Here is a 22,702-nt window from a genome sequence, read left to right on the forward strand (position 1 = left end):
AAAAAGCTAACATTTTATACAATCGGTTTTCAAATATGTTTTCAGGAAATCGAATTAACATAACCACGTATTGCTTATACCCTACAGGTTGTAAGCTTTGCCGTATATATTTTTTACTATTTTGTAGTTGACAACAAACAAAGATTTACAAATAACAGTTGGCCAAGACTTAATTACCTGTACGTAACAGCTGGTGGAGTCAGTCTGATTATAATTTGTATGTGTACTTCTTTCGTTTTGGTTAAAAAACGGTCCCGAATGTCCACAGCTGTGATAATCATACCACCAGTGAATGCATTAAATAATCCTGTGTCGAACCAAGCAGTTGAAGCAGTCGCACTCAATCTTTTGTATCATGATTATGATGAAATAGACGAGACAGTTTTGAATGACATCCCAGAATTTCGAAATATTCAATTTGAAGAAAGTGATAGCGATTCGACAGATGGTTCCCATGGCAAACAGAGCGAAGACGTCGAAGGATATCTTAATCCATATCACTCGTTAGTTCATCCTCGTAGAAAATGTAAATTCATTACTGTTAAATCAGTAAGAAAGAGTGGTTCACCGTATTCAGATAAAAATCCATACGATTGTCTGATTTTGTCAAAACGTATTGGTTGCCTCACTACAAAATCAATGAGCCATGGTACAATTGTGAAGACCACAGAGAATTGTAATAAACACACCGCTGTCAACAGAGTAACAATTTGAAAACCAGTATACTGAGCACGTGTATTCCCATATAAATGAATACAGCTAGTTTTTTAAGTTTTGATACTTCTCCTTTTTAAACTTTCTTTGATTTTATTTTGACATTTTACTTGAAATGTTATTTTATCAATTGTGCAAACTCTTGCAAACTGTCATTCTTTAATGATTTGACTTGTAAAACATTGTAAGAAAAACTTCACATTTGTCGTGGTTATTGCGTTTTTATACAGATGCGGATTTTTTGCATGTCACTTTACATTTACCTGCCGCATTATTGGATATTGCAACTAATTATATATTGTGCCAGACTTGTGGCCATTAAAAATAGGAATCAAATATCAATGTGGCCTATACATATTGTAAGTCAAAGAAAAGCAGATTACACCTTGACCAACATAAGTATTTATACCAACAGAGGTAAAAAAAAAAACAACCACAGAGAAAACTCAAGTTTGTGCACAATGACCCCTATCAAAAGCCCAGATACTCTGGAAGAGGTGAGTAGTTACTTCAACACCCTACTTTGTGTTTTTTGCACATAACAGCTGATAAATGATATTTGATATTGTCACGAAATTGGTACTCAGGACGTGAAACATATTGTTGGTCATCTTAGACATTTTTTCATAATCGTTAGCCAAATCAAAATGAGTCCGTAAAATCGTCGAGGTTATCGTTTCAATTTTTTCCACTAAAACAATGGATCAAAAGCTTTCTCGTTATTCTAGGAAATCATGAAAGGATAAGCCTTGGAATATGTTATAAACTTTGAGGTATATATTTTTCACTTATCTTCGAGAATTTGTTAATTGGAACATGGGTGTTAATTGCAAATATTTGATAGTTTTCTTTAAGTTTATTCACAACTTTTGTAGAATCGTGATGATTTAGAGCTTGAGATATCGTAGAGACATCTGTTTATTGTCGAAGACTATCTTCTGGTTATGTTGTATCGTTTGGTTGTTGTCGCATTGACGATATATCATATATTTGTTTTATTTAAATTATTCGAAGGTACAGTTGGAATGTTGCACTACTACAATGAAAACTACAATGAAAAGTTATAAATTGAGAAAGTAAAATCATCAACGTATTCTGCATTATGTAAATTGTGTTTTCTGTATTCCTGGTCATAAATTTTAGGAAAAACAATGAAAGTGGGAGAAATGAACTTATTCTGGTCTAAAAGACAAGAAGAAAAAGCACCTTGCGAAATTCTTTAATTTTACTTTTAGATATATTGATGATGTCCTATCATTGAATAACCCGTATTTCAGTCAGTACTTACACCTCATATATCCCAGTGAACATGAAATTAAGGATACTACTGAAACTAGAAGGACTGCTTCATATCTTGATCTTTTCCTCAATATTGACATATATGGACGACTTTACACTAAAATCTATGACAAACGGGATGATTTCAACTTCACAATTATCAATTTCCTATTTCTCAGCAGTAAAATACCCTCTGCCCCATCGTATGGTGTTTAAATATCTAAGTTGATACGTTATGCTAAGCATGTTCACACTATACGGACTTCATAAACAGGAGTGTGCTCCTTACGCAGAAACTGCTCCAACAGAGTTATGAGGAGGAAAGATTAAAAATGACACTCCGTAAATTTTATGGACACCATCAAGAATTGGTTGATCTATACGATGTCTCTGTGTCTAAACTAACTAACGATATGTTTACCATGTCTTAGATTGTGGTTTATCATCTACGTTGTATGGTCTTCTAAGTACCGAATATGACTGTTTTGCTGAGTGTAAATTCGCATTGCTATTAGACGTGTCTCGGTATTTGTACATCTAACATTCATGTATTTAGTTATGATGTTCCATTTACAATTCTGGTTGGATGTTGTTTTATGTCTTATCGTTTCTGGGTTTTATTCTATTTTTATTTTCTATATGTATGTAAAAGTAAAGATACTAATCATCTAGTTCATTTATATGATTTTTAGTTTAAAGCATCTATATGCACAGGATTTATTTGTTTTTTTACACAGTTTGAATTAGAAGAAAAACCGACATGGTAATAAATTACAAATAATTACACCATTACTTACACAATTCTATATTTATATTCTTGTAATGTTTAGAAAATACATCAAATAACACCATTACAAACTTAATCCCAATTTCATATTGTATTTTTAGTAATTTATCTGTGACGTCACTTTTTTTGGCGTTGATACAATCGTTTGACGTACAGTTCATTATTCTATTGTGCTGTATTTGTGTTCTGTCGTAAATTAATTTTAGGTGTTCGTTGTTATTCTGTGGTTTACATGTTGAAATAGACTATTCTATTATTTATTTATGTATTTCTCTGTTCTTAATGTTCTTGCATTTATTTGTACTGTACTATATAAGCGGGAGTTTTGGCTAGCCATAAAACCAGGTTCAACCCACCATTTTTTCTTAAAATGTCCTGTACCAAGTCAGGAATATGTCAGTTGTTATCACATAGTCCGTTTCTATTTATGTTGGCGTTTGTTTTTGTAGCAGTTCACTGTTTCTGTTGTTCCGTTTTGTTTCCTCTTATAGTTGATGTGTTTCCCTCAGTTTTGGTTTGAGACCCGGCCTGGATTGGTTTCAGTTAAATCGATTTATGACTATTGATCAGCGGTATTCTACTATTGCCTTTATTTATAGGTTCAATCAGGTTCATTTCTGAAAACGGTAGTTTTATGAACTTCGCGCATTCGCCCGATCTAATGTTTAAAGCGCCTATGACTATTAACTGGACTGGGACTGGATTGTTTGGGTGAACAGAATGATAGAAATTGCGGCTTTGTATGTCTTTGTCTAGTTTGGAAAACTTTGGATTTACCGATTTGAAACCAAATATCCAAATTAACAGAATAAGAACGCTTGACAGAAACATGAATTCCTATAATGCACGAAACGCATTACAATGACGACTGATTATTTCTCAACAACTTTTTGGAGTATTCCTTAGCTTGCAAACTAGAACAATATGTATCTCTTCTGAATTCATGATATCTGAAAATTGAAAAGTTATTGCAAGCTTTAAATAACTTTATACAAGCCATCATAATCAGCACACACAACAATGCATTCAACAACCGTTCTATTACTGCATCTGGCATAATATTGTTGGGGATGAACATCAATTTTTTAATCAACTTGTTTGAACCATGACAAGTTCAAACTGTTCTCTTTTTATGTCTGTTGTACTACATTAACATGCCATACTGTTTGTTCTGTGCTTTTCACAGTATCATGTCCTCCCGTTCTGTTTTTTGCAAATCTGCATGGCTTTTTTTAAGTGCAGAAAGTCACTTTAGAGGGTTAGACTATCTAATAAAGTTTAAAACTTTGAGATTGCTTCAGTAAATGTCAGTATTTTTTAAACCATATAACTTTGTTTAATTTTGTTTTGTAGATACTTTTATTTTTACAGATATTTGACTCAGAGTGTTTTTCCAGGTATTAATTGTATAGTATGTTAAGATTCTTCTTATTCGACCTTTCTATATAATACAAGGTAAAAGAACGTCTTCAAAAGTTGTCATAACGTAGTGATTTTGTTTTGTGGATAACTTAAAAAAGAGGCTACAGATACCAACGGGATGTTTAAACTCTTTATTCTAAAACAAGCTTACAATGCCACACCAAGAAACAAACAAAAATCAACGAAGAGACAAACAGTACACAAAACACAATATAGAAAACTAGGGATTTTTATAGTAAGTAACACGAACCCAACCGAAAACCGGCGGTGGTCTCTGGTGTTCTGGAAGGGTAAACAGATCCTGCTCATCTTGCATATGTGACACATGTATGTTGCTCACAGAAGTAAAAACCAGGTGATCAGTCTAATTCGGTAGGTCTCATCCGATCACAGATCTCTGATAGATTCTGTTTTCGTTATCCTCATCCATTTCAAACTCTATCCATATTATGTATGACTACCCTGAGCTAATTTGTTTTGTTTTTTATTTGTTGTCTCGCCGACCCATATAAAAATCTAATTTAGGGGATATACATGTAGACGATAGTTTTCTGGTATCCTGCAACCATGGGTTGTAACAGTTTTATTACGCAGTTATTCGGGATTTATTACCGGGCTCTTTATGTAGCAAAAATTTTGGAACTACAACAGAAAGGATATATGTCTGCGACAAACCCGGCCCAACACTGGCGTTAATTTGTTGGAAGTAGTAATTTACCAGCGAAACTACCTTTTCATACAACGATTCCAGAACAAGTTCTGCTGAATAGTTGATTCAGGAAAACTAAGTTATATAAAAAAAAAAAAACAAAAGAAAAAGAAAAATTAACAAAGATATGCATGTGTAATCACAATAATTTATCAAATACATTTATGGAATGAATTGTATTATAAACACTAATATCATGAAGAAGTTATATCTTACCAAATAGTGTTTCCCTTAACTAGTAGTTAAACTAACACGAGGGATACTAAGTTAAAAGATGTAAACTTAGTAAATTGTTAAAGCAAATATGCAATAAAGATATTGTTACGTTAAAAGTTTTGCTGAATATTAAGTTTATTTCCAGTACAATACAGATTCTTACCTTACTTAAAAAAAGTAAAACTTATTCCTTAGATTTTTTTTCCTTTTTTTTTCGTTTGTCGAATTAAATCCTCTCTAGGCAAACGATAACATTTTGCAATTCATGTCCCGATTCTTTTCCAAAAACACCTACATTCATTCTGTAATTCGCCATGCTGCTATAGCATTCGCAAAACCTTTTGAGTAACATTTCACATTGGTGATTGATAGTGTTTGTATTCTTGTCTTTAATTTTTGCTAATGTGCTTTTTCTATATGCCTTTTTGTGTTTCTTTGTTGACATATTTGTTTGTTTTTAAAGTGATTAAGATTATAACACAATGTTGACTGCTGTACCACTATTTTTGACATTTTTACCTATTATGTCTGTTTGTTTTGTTCGCACATCGTTGTCAATATAATGGAATTTTATGCGACTGTCATACAAGTGAGAGGTTTAGCTAGCTATAAAACCAGGTTTAATCCACCATTTTCTATATAAGGAAATGTCTATAGCAAGTCAGGAATATGACAGTTGTTATCCATTCGTTTGATGTGTTTGAACTTTTGATTTTGCCATTTGATTAGGGACTTTCCGTTTTGAATTTTCCTCAGAGTTCGGAATTTTTGTTATTTTACTTTTTAAATTGCTTTCATTGACAAAATAACAAAAATATCAATACATCAATTACAAAAGTTTTACTTATACACGGATATTCAACTAATATTGACAATAGCCATCGTTGTTTCTAGAATAAAATCGACAGGGGTTACATTTATAACGAGTTGTGAGTTGAATATCAAACTCAGTATATTGATCAATTCCGTTCAGGAACTATTTTCCTTCCATACATCAATTAGATAAAATTGGAGACTGTGGATAGGAACATAAAATAGTAGTATTATAGTACTCATGATCATGTCAGAATTATTATTTGTTGTTTGCATTAAGTCCAGTGACAAATGACGAAATAAATCCATGACTAATACAATATATAGATTCTCGGTAAGGGTCGACCTGGTTGAAAGTCAGGGAATGGGAATGCCATTTGAAAAGCATGGCACCCTCTCTACACGATGCATTGGTTTAAACGTCATTAATATGACGGGAAATGGTTGCGAATTTAAACATCCCACACACCCAAACGGACACCCTACTTCTGCATGGGTTTAGTGTCGGTCGGAAGACGAACCCATGAGGTAATTGAACCCCAAAAAACGTATTTGATAACTGCTGAAAAGTACTGTCATGTTAAACATTCTAATTCATTTTTACACCAAGTTTACCAGTGCCAATTCAATTTTCAATGAGAAATTACAGACAGTAATCACCAATACTATTTTTTCTTTGCAAACTTCTATCATACCACACTCTCAACTTATCCAAAATGGAAATCCATGTCTGATGAAAATCATTCCTTCAAAACGTCGTATACATGTATCATTCTGGCTAGTTTCCATCTTGTGTCGCCGGTGAAACAAAAAAAATGACATATAAGTCGATCATCAATTTTAAAACCTTTTGCAAAAATAATGAATAGGACAGCCCCAAAGTTCAATGAGAAGTGTAGCCATGCGAATTACAAAACAATAAATTGAACTTACGCTCAAATGTGATTACGCTGTGAAAAGTGCAGTTGTTAAATTGTATATTTTTTTATAATTTTTAAACCTTAGCAAGAAGAGTTTATTACGGTTTATTTTTTCATAAAAGTACAATTGTGTTGTTGTTGTTCTAAATGTTAAATTCAAGGTTGTGAACGATATAATTTCGACATTAGAAAATTCTTCGAAATCTTCATAAATCAAATAGAGTCTTTTGATATGCATTTTGTTTTAATTAAAAAAAAATAAAATACCCATGTTCTGTGTTTTTATTTTTTTGTGGTTTTTTTGGCACTGAGTAAATAATAAATTGACAATTTCTGTAGTACGACTTGTTAAAAATTAACATCTCAATATTTCCTATTTGATTTTAGTGAAACGGGATGATGATGGGGGTTTTTAACGACCTTGACTGGCTATCCGTTCGTTCTTTGTCTGTTCTTTTGGCTGTATGTACTTTGTATCCAAAACAAATATTTTATTTAACTTTTTATTCGTTACACACAAATTTTTCAAATTGATATTAAGGACATCACGTAGAATAACATGGAATTTGACATTTCTTAATAAAGGAAAACTATCTTGTATCCGCAATTGCTCCCAAACCACATTTTTGTTATTTTTTAATTAATTTTAAAAAACTTTTAGAAGGTGATAAAAAAATTATACCATAGCTTATATGCGCAATTTCTTGTGTTGAATTTTATAATAAATGTGACTATTTTTAGCTGCATATCTAATTGATGCATTCGCTCATCACAAAATGGAAGCTGTATTTTTTGTTTGTTTAAATATTGATTGTTTTATAAGTAAATCAATACCATACTAAATATTATTGTTACACACATATGTACATTCACAGTACTACAATTAATCGATACCTATATGTTGGCATTGCACAAGGTCATGTTTTTCTCTGACTTTTAATGATGTTTTTACACTAAATATATTGGATGTTGGATGTGTACTGATTTATATTTTAGTCTTAGATACATGATTTGTTTATAAGTTATTATTGGCTTTGAACTATTTGTCAGTTACTGTGCGTACTCTCAGATCTCCACTTTGTGTCTTTTGTGTTGTGTTGTGATGGCTGTGTTATTAAATACCCTGCCACGAACGGTCTGTGTGTTTGTTAGAAGTTTTTCTGCTTTGTACCGATCTGATGAGTAAAGCCTGTTTCAACTGATTTTTAAAATTTTTTTCTTATGGTGTACTGTTACAATACTGTCCAAGAATAGGGGAGGATTTGGCGCCTTCAAACATGTTTAATCCCGCCACTTCCGTTATGTGCCTGCCCCTAATCAGGAGCCTGTAGTTCAGATGCTGTCGTTGGTTCATGTCTGTCATATATTTCTTTTGTAAATTGTTTTGTTATACATTAGGCTGTTAGTTTTCTCAATTGAATTGTTTCGTATTTTTCATGTCGGGGCCTTTTATATCCGCCTTAACGGTATATAAGGTAATGGTCTTGGCTGCACACTTTGCCATCGTCGTCTATTTAATACCTAAAATGTTCTTGTCAGCTCTCTTTGCTTTCGTCGTCTATAACCTGAAATGGTCTTATCCGCACACTTTGCTTTCGTCGTCTATAACCAAAAATGTTGTGGGACACACTTTGCTTGTTGTCTTCTTAGAATCTTCATCAGAATGTTACAACCCAGCCATATAAGTATGGGGTATATAGATTAATTCTTTACAGATCACAGACGCTTGAGGAATTGTTTCCCTATTTCCGAGTCTTTTATTGTGTGTTTAAACTGTTAGCCTTTTCTTTTATTTTTTTGGAAAATAAGACTAGAGCGGCATCTTATAAATACTACTGTTATTGTAATATCTTTTGAAAAAGAGCAAGAACACATTAGATAAAAAATGTTAAAGTATTAAGGAAAATAACCAAAAAAATTTGAAATGCAAACAAATAAAATAGAAGGGGGATCAAAAGCGTCTGTGTTACGGACGTGATAATCTTGACTTGTGTATAATATATGTGTCACTCACATAGTTCAGTAGACTATTATAGTCAATCAGCTGTCTATTTCTACAAAACAAATATGTTTTCTGCTTCCCAAAATGAACATACATAGGCCGCAGCCGTATTTGTTTCCATCATAGACCATATCCTAAAGTTAAAATCATCTTCAGACACCTATATAGATGTCATAAACTAACGATTCCTGTGACTTTTCCTATGTTACGGCATGTTTGATAAACCCAGTTAGGACAAACATATGTCCTAAGATGATCTAAGGATTTATCCGAGTCCTAAGAATGCTTCGATAAACAGACCAATATGTCAGTCTATTCCTAAGTCAGCTCTTGTCTTACAAGCAGTGACTTATTTAAAACCCCATATACATGTTTATTTGGACTGTAAACTTCAGTTATAAATATAATTAACCAGCTGTCTCATTGGTAATATTTCCATATCTCTGTTTATTTATGTATATAAAAAATTACAAAATTAATGTACATATTTATTGGTGTACTGAAAACGGTGTTTAGAAAAATTAAATAGACAATCATGCATGTAAGCGTTTTTCTTAATTTGGAGAATAATGTTTTTACGGCAGTTCTTTAAATATTTCTGTTGAATTAATTTACAACTTGTAAAGACTAGGGGCGATTTAAAGCTTTGTATGTGTAGACATCTGTATATTGTTGAAGTCGGAACGTTGTCCTCTAGATATCATTTGATAATCTTTGCTGTTGGGTTGTTGTCTCATAGACGTATAATCAACTCTTCCTTCTATTCATCTGCGATGTTAATAAACCGCTTCGTTTAGGCAAAAAGTACGTAAACCATTTATTTATATTTCACTATTATATGCAATCGTTTATTCAATTTCAGTGCGGGTCTAACCATTACATAAAAACCAAGGAGTTGTATCAAATAGTTTTTAATTGATCATAAACTTAAAGTTCAACAAATAGAGGAACAGGTGGTTTAATATTTTACAGGCAAAATATCAATATAATTGATAACTGATATTACTAAAAAAAAATTTAAAGAACAATTAAATAAATATGTAAAATTAACTGGTTTCTTTCTTTGTTGTCTTTAACTGGCGATAGTCAATAAAAGCAAATTTGCAAACTTTTCTCCTCATAACTGTATATGTTTACGTCATATACGCTCTTCTGTTCATGTTGTTTTTTCTTGATAGGTCGTTGGATTTCAATCGTTCTTTAGAATAGTAAGATCTATTAAGCTATAACAAATTTAAGGAAGAGAACCAGCTAGATAAATATATCGCTGGATGTCTTAAATTTAACTTAATAAAATATTAATTACCATAATAATTTTAAGGGTTTTTAAAAGAACAGTAGTTTGGAAGCGTTAATAAGATGAACATTTAACATCTTCTAGAGTGCCAACAATATATGTGCAAGAAAACAAGTGCAGGACTCTTGAAATTTTCACCCAAGGCACTGGAAGTAGTTTATGACGAGGAGACAAATAGTCACAAGTGACAAAAATTTACGATGGGCAATATCAATAAAACAGTACAATGTACAACGTAATCATATAATTATTATTCAACTGCTAAACCAAGGGAGAGAGTACTGGTACTGCGATTTCATGTTTTACAGTTGTCTTTCAGAATAGAATATAGATGTTCAATACTCTCCGCAAATGTGTTTGATTTTGATGCAGACCAGTCGTGTAAGAATAACAAGGAAATATAATGCTTGGTACACGATATATGTTCCCACAGCGAACTGGCAATTTCAACAGATCAACATATTTTTTGCTGTACTTTTTGTCACGATTCACATGTTATATCCACCGGGCTTAACAATAAAGGGGATGGGGGTTTAGCTGCTACTGAATAGAAGTCACACGAAAACCCTGACAGTGTACGTCAATTTCATTGTTAACATTGATAAGAAATTAATAAGAACGACACAGTTAGCTCATTTATGAAATATTAAATAAAATATAGACGAATGTTATACAAATTTTGGGTAGTAAATGATCAAACTTCTCAAGGACCTTTGTTCTTAAATGTTGAAAGCCAGTTTACGATATATGAAGGCAAAGATGTTCCAGAACGCAATCGATGAGTATACGAAATTCGGATGTGTCCGTCAAGTCACATCGAAAATAGATTTATTATTTTTAAAAAGCAGTCCTATTTGGTTTTTGCGTGAATTGTTTTGGTATAAATTAGGCTGTTAGTTTTCTCAAATTAATCGTTTCATATTTTTCATGTCGGAGCCTTTTGGAGCTGACTATACGGTATGGGTTTTTTCAATTTTGAAGGCCGTGCGGTTGCCCAAAATTGCTAACACCAACTTCATTTGAATTTGATGATTAGTTGTTTCATTGACAATCATACCACATCTCCTTATTTTTAGATTAATTAAAAAATTGTTTTGAAATCAGAAGATTATTTTCTTTGTTGTTTATCTGAATACACAACTGCTGTATCTTATTTAATTTGAGTGTATAGATATGACTTCTTTGAAAATATCTAAACAAGCTAGATATGGCAATGCTTTCCTTGTCATGTTGGGTGAATATTATCATAACGTTTTATTAATTTCACCAGATTTCATTTTGATTGTTATCAACGTGTTCCTTTTTCCTTTTTCTATGTCTGGCTCGGGATTCAATCACTCAATTCCAATATGGGTTAAAACTAATATCGTTCATTCAGGCGACATTTCACGAAAAAATGTGACGGTATATTATGACCCCTTGAATCGCATAGCTATTGACAATCGCTTTAAAGTCTGTTTCTATGTGTGTATGCTTGTTTTAATTTTTAGTCAGTTGTACTGTATGTTTTTGATGTATATTTACATAGTTTTGGCTGCTGGCTTCCAATTATTGTCACGTTTATCTATAATGTCTGTTTGGATCCTCACCCAATTTTGTCAATATGAAGGTTCTATAAACAACTGTTATACAAATGAAAGGTTTAGCTAGCTTTAAAACCAGGTTTATCCCACCATTTTCTTCGGACAATACTTTCTCCAAATCAAGAATATGACAGACTTTCCTTTGTTTTCCAGTCGTTTTGTTGGTTAATATAGTCTTTTGTTTGATTTTGTCAGTGTTGATGGACATTCCCTTTTTCAATTTACCTTGGAGTTCGGTATTTTTGTTATACTTTTTCAATAAGATACTGAAAGATTAACCTGTAACATTGTAATATCAGAAAACAGATTTGCTGCATCATCATACACTAGTATTTACAAAGCATTCTCTTTTTATAATAATAGCACATCCTTTTGTTTCTTACTTTATAAAATTGTAGGTGAGTTGGCTATATTGAGGAAAAACACAGAAATTAAGTCTTTATAAGATGTTTTTTAACATATCATACTACGTAAAAATTGACTGATGCGAAATTTACATATAAGGTAATATTACATTATGGTGTAGCATTCTCCTGTCTTCATTGGATATTACAATCACATGTTTCAAAAGTTATTTTATGTATCCGAAGCCTTGTTTCTATTTTTAAGTATATTGACGCTATGTTTCTATTTTAATGTATATTGACGGTCAATATAAAAATTCTTGCTAAATTTAGATCCGTATATACCCAGGAAACACACAACGTAAGCACGACGTAATAATTTGGTCTTATATAAGTAACTGCTGACGTTACCTTAGTTTGACGTCATTGTGACGTCGAGGTTTGGTAACGTTAAACATAACGTATTTTTACGTAATATTTACGTAATAAGCTTTTGAAAATACGTTGTAATGACGTTTTTATAACGTCGAACTTTTACGTATATCACGACGTATAATACACGTTACATTTACGTAGTTGAATTTTACAGATACGTTAAAATGACGTTGTTCTGACGGCATTTTTTTACGTAAATTATTCCGTAATTAAAACGTCATTTCAACGTATGCAAGTAATACTGTTTTTGTAACGTCTAACTGACCTTAGTCATACGTTTTCTAATATTGTGTATCGTAATTCTGTTGTAAAATTTACGTACTATTTGGTTGTTAGGGGACGACCATTTGATATTCTGGGGGGGGGGGGGGGGGGCAGGAGGATTTGTTTTTGATCGGTTTTTTATTTTTGTAAACTAAGAGGACAGATTATCTATTTTCTGCACTGTTGAAGCAAGATTTTTCATTTTCATTAAAGCAAGGGACTGATTATTTATTTTCACAACTATATTTAAAATATTTGAAAACATACAATTTTTAAATTTATTTTTTATTATAAATAATACATGAATAGTCCAATCATTATGTACCATTTAATCAGAATTAATCATCATCATCTGTAGAAATGAATCTTCTGAATTCCCAACTGCATATACATGTATTGCATACATACAAGATATCAAAGTTTGGCTGTAATTAGTGTCTTTTAAAAGTATTGCAAATCATTTATGCCGAGCGGAGCGAGGCTAAAAAAATTTGAAGGGTTTTGGAGCCGCTGAAGCCCCCAAGTTGCTATAGAACTAATGATGCAAAATGTGTTTCCCATACCCTTTCTTAATCTGAAAATGAAAGTTCTGTTTTAATCATTTTTTGACAATATTTTGGTCTCAAAGCAACATGTATAGATTCAGTGTAAGACTTAAGTTTTTAGGAACAACATCAAAAAACAAAGATAAAGCAAAAATTTAATTCACATAGTTAGGTATGTGGCTGCTGTTTTTTTTTTAAACTCTTGATCAAGTTAATAACAAAATTACTAAATTACAAAAGGAATGCAACACTAACAGAATACAGAAGGGCAATCAATGAACAAAAGACAAATAAATAAGAAACATTGATCCCCAAAAAACAGGATCTACGTCTGAGGGAGAACAGAACTTGCTTCTTGCGAGACACTTGATGTGAAAACAATTTGATATGAAGACAAGCTTTTGGTTTTGAAATTTCCTACATGAGGCATTTGCCTGAATGTAGTTACTGCCATATGTAATAAAAGTGAGTCAAGTGTTCCTGAGACAATATACCTCAAGTTAAATGAAACCCATTTTTCAGACATTTCAAGTATTTTAAATAATATTTATACTTTTATTATTCAAAGATTTGGGAAGTGATTCCCGATTTTTTTTGAAAAAAAAAGTTGAATTTTATGAAGAATCTGGTGCAATCTCATGCTCTCAAATAGACCTGCCGAGTTATTTATTTTTAATACATTGCAAGTCAGGTTATTTATTTTCAAACTACCACAGAACAAACCATTTATTTTTGTGATTATCAAGGCTGAGTTATTTATTTTCAAAATCCTCCTGCCCCCCCCCCCCCCAGAATATCAAATGGTCGTCCCCTTAGTGAGCAAATTTTAACATTATAACTGTACATAGTTTTAATTGATAGATTATTCACTCTCAAAAACAATGTTCTTTCAATTGATGAATTGTGGTCAGTGCATGTTTATCCGATATTCATTAATATATCATACATTATCTCTGATATTTATTTTAATCTTATGCACATTCTTGTGCGTTGCAAATATTCTATCTTTAGAATAAGCAATTCTTCTTTTATATATACACTAACACACAATATAATTGACAATTATGTATATCACTTGACCGCGCTCTGTTTTGAAATAATGGGAACGCCTGCCAGAGGAAATAGGTCATAAATAAAATTCAAAATACCATTATCAACACACAAAACTTTATACACACGGAAAAAACATAAAGAAGCTGAGGTATGTTTATAAATTAATTAAGCTATTACATTTTTATAATTAGCCGTGTATTACTTATGTTTAAAGGACAATTAATGAATTCTTATTCTCTTTTCGATGGAATTTTGGTGCTGTTTGATATTAAAACATTGAATGATATATAAATTACACAACAAAATATACACGAAATCATACAACGAAATGATCATTATTTGATATGTATCACGTGTATAACAACTGAAAGTACAATGTATACTCTATTGCATGTTCATATAGAAATAGTTATGAAAAAACAATGACAAATGCTCATGCAACTGAGATACACATAATATATGTGTAAAAATATAACAAACTGGTATTGCATAATTGAAATCTTTTAATGCCTGCAAGTGAGAAAAAAGTATCAAATCATGAGAATACAGCAAAATGTATATAAAAAAAAACAATTCTGCAGTCTAGTGTAAAAAGCTATCAAAGATATATATATATATATATATATATACAAAGATATCCCGGATAAAGTTTAACATGTTTAAGTAATTCATGATCTTTTTATTATATATCCTATTTTTATATGACTTACATTTAACCATACATTTGACAATAAAGACATCAGTATAAAGTTTATCAAATAAAATAGCCACAACCAGTACTCATATAAGAGTCATATAAGAGCTGTTATGCAAAGTTTTAACTATCGTGCATAAAATTTTATTACATGCATTATATTTTAGATCAATTTCGAATCTCATGATAGAAATATCCCAAGATCAAAGACGGTGGACCTTGAAGACTTTTTAGAGAAACTTAAAAACACTCATCCTAAGCAAAGGGATGCGGGATATAAAAGGTATGCTCGTTTTTAAGTCTAATTCTAATAACTTTAACATTACTTTATGTCATATCAATATGCATTAACAAATGAATCACGTTATTTACAAGATAAAATAGAATTGTGCAATACAAAGTTCAATTTATTTCTCATAACAATACAACGATACATGTTTTGTTCTGAAATGTGAATGAAGACAGAAAGTAGGTTTATCTATTCAACAGAAAAGTAAGCGCGTATTCTGTTAAACATGCCTCATCGGGAGTAGAATTTGAATAAATCTAGTATTCCCTAACTAAAGAATTTTGAAAGGCTGATTTAGAAAGCAATACTGATTTTTTGTTATCATATCTATGTGCAGATTCAACGCCAAATTCCACAGCGACATTATGCTTCAGTGTAGGGACGACAGCAAGCTTCAGTGTAGGAACGACATCAAGCTTCAGTGTAGGAAATAGACCCATGCTGAGAGTAGTGAACAATGATAGACTAATACGCTATCATTTGTAAAGTTGTTCAATCAATGAAACAGTTAAATTAAATCATTGAAGGTTGATCTGATTTTAATTCTGAAAAAGCCTGACGGAAATATCTCATGTTGTCTTAGTGCATAAAGCTTTTACTTGAATGTGCCATCAACATAACCAAAAATAAGGAACGGAAAAGGTGGCAATCGCAAGCCATAATTCGTAGACAAACAGACAGCACCATTGCCAACATTAATAGACGAGACACAGAAAGCTAAAGATTCACCGAATTAACCCCCCCCCCTTTTTTTAAGACAGTTAGACGTCATTTCATTTGACTGAAAATACGTCATAATGACGTCGCTGTTACGTCTTTTTATGTAATGTTAGGTAAAGTATGCAATTTTAAGGTCAGTAATAGGTCGTAGTGACGTCGAAAATTATGTCAGGAAGACGTATTTGATACCATCCATTTCTACGTAAAAATTACGTTAGTTAGTGACGTAAACGAGACTAAAAAATACTTTCAAATTACGTTGTACTGACGTAATTGTGTTTGCTGGGTAAGGCGTTCCTGCCCAGAATTACTCTACGTCATGACGTCACACATAACAACCATTGAAGAAGCGCCGCAGCAGACGAAAAAAAAATGCAAGTTTATCAGAAGGAGATATCAAGAATTTGATATTAAATACAGATGCTAAAAATACAAGAAAGCTAACGCATCAAGCTGTGAAGTTGTTCAAAGAAAATTGATATTTTCAACTACATGTTGAAACTCTTGCAAAATACAATTTAAAAATACACAGAAGGAACATAGAAGTCCATTTTTCTCATACATTATTTACATATGTTAAAAATACCTTAAGGACTTTTGGCGAGGTCAATACGTTATATATGGACCTGTTAGATTATAATGACACTCGTAATTCGTCCTCGGTCAATATAATCTGAACAAGTCCATATATAACGTATTGATCTCGTCCGAGTGTCAATATAATCTAACAGGTTCATATATAACTTATTGACCTCGTCAAAAGTCCATAATTGATAAATATTGACTAGATACATTAAAATATGACTAAATACATTAACATATTACTAGATACATTAAAATATGACTAGATACAAAAAAGACAATCCATTTAAAATCCAAAGTTTAATAGAGAATAAAGAATTGTGGTATGAAATACCTGATTGGATAAAAACTATCAATTTGAAAAAGACTATTTAAGTAGTTATATTTGTTCCTTTAAAGATATTACAAATATCATTAAAGAACTTACTTTTTGTTTTTGATTCTCTTTTTTTTTTGTTATCAGTAACACATAATACATTTGTCAAGAACTATAGTATAAGAAAATACCATGCGGTCATCACTTGCAACAACTAATATTAACCATCAAGGACAAAACACACAATTTCAGCCGCTATAACAACAACAATGTTATGTTTATAAAACCCAAAATGCTGTTGGGACAAGATATAATATTTATCACGAATAAGGCTTCTTTTTGCGAACAACATCCAATGTATGTGATAAAATACTCCTCACAAAATTAAAATTAAAAATAAGTTAAAATTTAAATGAAATGCCTTCAAACATACATTTTAATATCCTGTTTGACATAAAAAGGATTTATACTATTTATACGAAAAAAGTAATAATATACATATTTACTTATCAATATCATTCTATCAACTGATATACGATATTTTCCACACTCGTTGTTCCTTGGTACTCAAACGCAACTTTTCAAATACAAGGCCTGTTGATCATTTGATTTTTTTTTAGACCTAGAGTTAATATATATCAGTTTAAATTCATCATAATATCAATCACGATAAAAGATGCGTCTACACACGATTTATTAAAAACGATGATCAAAGTTGGCATGCAATTGAATCAGCAATCATGTTTTATTATCTTTTGTATCATGTAATGTTTTCCTAAACTTGATAAAATGGCTTCGACCATCTTAAATTATTGAGAACGTACATTACTACCCATAAACTACCATTTGTATTTCAGATACCTATTATACTAAAAAAAAGTCGTGAAATCGTTAATTATCAAAATCACAGTAACTAGTATGTGAATAAGAGTGAATACATCAAAAAGTAAATCTATTTTGGGCATCTCAATTCTTTCAACAAGTTGGTGTACTTTTAAATTGCAATCGAAACAATGACTATTTGTTCTCTTTCAATTAGTAATTCAGATATATCTTTAAGTTCGTGAATTTCTGAAATATCAGGAGAAGTTCTACCTTTATTATCTCGCTTATTTATTTTTACATGATATTGTTCTAGTAAATTGTTTTGTCATTCATGCGATGTGTAAAGGAGTTGATCCATCTTCGTTTTGATGATTTGGACTAGCGTCATATTTTATTATTTCTTTTGCAATTTCGTTATGACCATTACTTATAGCTAAATAACACGGAGTGTAACACTTGACATTTAGCTTATTTATACATGTATCTATAAAGGCAACAGTAGTATACCGCTGTTCGAAATTCATAAATCGATTGAAAAAAAAAAAATCCGGGTTACAAACTAAAACTGAGGGAAACATATTAAATATAAGAGGAGAACTACGACACAACAGAAACACAACATTAAAATGTAACACACACAGAAACGAACTATAATATAACAATGGCCATTTTCCTGACTTGGTATCTATATTATGTTGACAGGTTCAAGGATTCAATCTGTCCAGACTGACATGCAAAATGAAACGGAGTATTACCGTTTTATATAAAAAAAAAAAAAAAAACAATACACGTTGGCTTTATTGTCAAGTAAAAGAGAAAACACTATGACGTTGTTTTTAACACAAGACTCAAGAATCAGAGAGGATTCGAATGCATTTAAAACGTTGATGTTAACGTCCTTGTGAGAAGAAACTGTATCAGCTCGATGTAACCTGAAGAACAAACTTACATAAGTGGTGTTACTTTATTGGTATTCATTTGATTAACTTCGGCATTAAATTTGATTTATTATTTAGCAACAACTGCATTGCCATTCGAACAAGTAATATGAAAAGGAGTTTTACCAGTGTTGTCTTAAGAATTTACCTGTGACTTATAATTTTTTAAAGAAAAAAGAATTAGAAATTATTGTATTCAAAAAGTAATGTAACGTGCAACGAATTTCGGTCGGTCCTTTTTGGACTTAGTTTGCTTATGGTCGAACAATATGACGGACTTTTTTCTTTGCTGTTATAGATAACTAGTAATCCAAAATCTATAAAACAAAGATATAACGAGACCCTAAGTTCATTCATTTCTTTCTCGATGATTTCACAAGGATATATAAAATAATCATTATGTGGGTTTTTCTTGCATTGAACTCCAATATTGTACAAAAATCAATAGAAGGTAATTTACAAAACCTTATAACTTATCATGAAGTGACTTGGTTTCTTCTTCAGAAACATAACAAATACATATTTACAGTCGTCGCATCTCTACTGTTGTCAAAAACCTTTCATTTGTCAACATATCGCAGTGCATATGAGGAAGTTTCAGTAAACTGAATTTTTCATTCCTGTAGATATATGATCTACATGTCAATATCAATTTCGTTTTCAAACTCTGGCTTACAATTTGATAGATTAAATCTGCATTTGCTCTCCAAGTCTGCAAACTATCTTCGTTTAAAGAATTCTTCCCTACGATATCATCTATCACGAATATTTGTTTTTCTTTTATATTTATAGACTCAATAAGTTTCACTGGATTTGATACAAAACATATATTATAGTTGTCTGCTTCTCCAAGTTTCATGACAGCGTGATATAAAAATGATGTTTTCCCGCACCCTGGTGGTCCTGAAATAACTGTTATCTTAGCGTCTCTTAGAGTTATATAAATGCACAAAAGTACTTTTGTATTTATAATGATATCTGTTTGTGTCCCTTCTTCTACATGATCTAAATGAATTTGCTGTTCTGAAAGTATACGAAAAAATTATGATTTACATTTAGCTATACTCAGTAAAGTTTGTAAATATTTCATTATGTGCATCCTTGTGTACATACATTTTAAAATTTGAAAAGCAACAGTTCATAAGTTATTACCCGTAAACAACATAAAATGCAATTTATGTTGGCCTATCAGTCCCAGAGAGTATCATCATCTCAGTAGTCAGTACTTTGGTACTGACATGATTTATAACAAAACTTTCTAAAATTGTCCGTTAATTACTTTTGAAATTATAAAGAAACTAATGTTTAATCTCCCTCAGTCAAAGTTGATCTTAGATGGATTTTGCTATTTTTTAGGTCCTTTTTGGTCATATAATTCTTCAACTGTGTCGGTTCTTATACATCCTTAGCTTTCAAATATTTGGCTTTGAGCGTTCCTGATGAACGTACATCCAGAAAAAGCACTTCAGATGCATGAAATTTATAACGTGCTGTTTTCATTCCAATACATTAAGGGTGTATTTTCTTAACCTGATTTTTGGGTTTATATGACTGTAAAAAAATAATTGGTAAGAAAAATCTTATGGTGGTGCACTTCTTTTTTTGCTACGGCCGTATGAAAGTACCCAATTTTTATGATTTTCCCATTTTTCATCAATTTTTACCTATTTTTGGGCTGTTATCGTAAAAAAAATTCACAGTATCACAATTAAACTTTTTTTCACACTTTCAATAAAGATGAAGTGGACCAATCTGAATAAATTTAACTAAAAAAAACTATAGGTAGGTGTTAATATAAGAAAGTTTTATCATATTTTGATGCTTGTTTGTGTCAAATTTACCATGCTGTCAATTTTGTAAGTTTGTGATTTTTCTCAGTTTTAAGAACAAAATGCATATTATTTCAACCTTTTTGTTATAAATGATTGAAGAAATACATATCTAAGAAATTTGAAAAGAAAAGAATGATATGGGATGTACATGATTCTGGTAAAATCATTTTTTGTACCCCTCACTCATTTTCTCAAATTTTTGGCTAAAAAGACTGACTTGATTGGTCGTAAAATTTGAAAAATTTATTACTCAAAAGCTACTAATTGTAAATACACAATGTTTTACAGAGTTAAGTTTAATTATAACATTTTTAAATTTCATTGATATTTTCCACTTGTATCACATGTTTTGGAAATAATTCCAGAACGAGATTTCAACGAGACTGAAACGTCAGAAGAATACATCCTTAAGGACCAAACATTTTGAAACTCCTGAAGTAAACATGAAAATCGTCAATATTGAATTCGACATCCATGTTGTCATCAGTAAAAACATATTACATAGGAAAAGAACTGATTGAAAAGTTCAAAGCTATTAAAAGGAAATGTCATAGAACGCTATTTTCCGAGTAATTGCACGGAAATGACACGAAGTTCCATTTTCCAGCCTATTAAGGACCTTAATTTCTGACCGGGAAAGATGGAAATTGTCTATATCGAATGTGGCCTCCATTTTGTCATCGATCAGTGACTTCATAATAGAATTATAACGGTTCATAAGTTGTTGCACGGAAAATGACATAAAACGCTATTTTCATTTCAATCTATCAAAGACCCTTGGTTCCTGAATTTGAGTTGCATTTTGTCATCAGTCACAACACTAAATCATTAGTTGAACAGTTATTGCATGGAAACTGTTGGCAGCCGCCTACTCGATCGCCCAACTGCAGTACTTCACAATTTCAACAACCGGAATTTTACTTTAAAAAACCCGGTTGAAGATATACATGCATATGCATACTAAGATAAAAAAAAAATAACAACAACGAATAAGACACGGTAACTAAACTGAAAAGGCAGACCATTTGATACGACTTAATTGACTTAACATGCGCACACTCTTCACATTTGACGATATTGGTTGCTTAACCAGTTCCCTTATACTGCAATGTAGATGTATTTAAGTAGGAAATCTGCTTTTGCAGATCTGTAGATGCAAGGACACCACAAACACCGAATAACAAATTAAAGGAGCAGGTGAACAGTAGCAATATATTTTGATAAGTTGTCACTGAAATCAAAGTAAGAGGATCGTTTAAAGTTACAAAAACACGTGTTGTACAAAATTCTTTTTCTGCTTTCAAAGCCATTTTGATAAAATAATATACATTGCCATTAAATACCATTCAATTCTCTGATAATGGCATTGACAACTAGGCAATGTTGAATTCAGACGGTAGAACAAAAATTTTACTATTATATTATCCCGTTTTGTGGATTCACTAAGCGTACAAATGAAGTTCCACCTTACTTACTTTTAACGACTGGCTTTTCAAAATGTGGTGTATGGACTTCTTCAATAAAAATTCCTCGGGTGTGCTGTAACTCTATTTTGTCAAATAAAATAACACATGTATAAATGTTAATCATTTGTCTATTAGTCATTGAAGCAAAACATTGTTTGGTCTCTTTTAGTATAAGGAATAAAACAAAGACAACAAATTCTTAACTGCATGCAACATGAAAGTTGCCCGTGTTTTTACTAGCTCAATCACTTTTACTTTTATTTTTGTTTTATATTCCTTCTCAAACGTTTATACATTAGCTTCCTAAACTTGGGTTTAAATGAATGTTTATATGCTTAAAATTTTTTTTTCGAAGAGTCTTCCCATCAGATGGATAAATATTTTTTGTCGACTAGTCCCGACTATGACTTAATTATTTGCCTCTGTACGTGATGCGATACTATTCCTTTTCAAATTAGGATTGCATCATACCTTGGAAAACAATTTTGTTTCTAGTTAATTCGTGTTCTCTACCTGTACATAGTACCTACAAACAAAGCTTCAAAATTAAACGTAATGCATTTCAATACCTACTATATTTCACTATTTATACTTACTATTATCTACTGTAACTAAATTGTAACATATCAATAGAGTGGCAACTATAACTACAATATAC

The 22,702-nt window shown here is 31.5% G+C and overlaps 1 protein-coding gene across 1 annotated transcript in view; it reads right to left on the reverse strand.

Moving 5' to 3' along the window:
* Nucleotides 1–18,588: 18,588 nt before the first annotated feature.
* Nucleotides 18,589–22,702, reverse strand: part of LOC127715010 (uncharacterized) — a 31,445-nt gene continuing 27,331 nt past the window's right edge. Inside the window, exons 6-8 of the mRNA XM_052221037.1 lie at nt 22,641–22,691; nt 22,054–22,125; nt 18,589–19,769 (exon numbers count right to left, since the gene is read on the reverse strand). Of these exons, the coding sequence (XP_052076997.1) occupies nt 19,270–19,769; nt 22,054–22,125; nt 22,641–22,691 (623 nt within the window). The 3' untranslated portion in view covers nt 18,589–19,269. The remainder of the gene's footprint in view (nt 19,770–22,053; nt 22,126–22,640; nt 22,692–22,702) is intronic.

The sequence above is a fragment of the Mytilus californianus genome, unplaced genomic scaffold, assembly GCF_021869535.1.
Source record: "Mytilus californianus isolate M0D057914Y unplaced genomic scaffold, xbMytCali1.0.p SCAF_9, whole genome shotgun sequence".
NCBI lineage: Eukaryota > Metazoa > Mollusca > Bivalvia > Mytilida > Mytilidae > Mytilus > Mytilus californianus.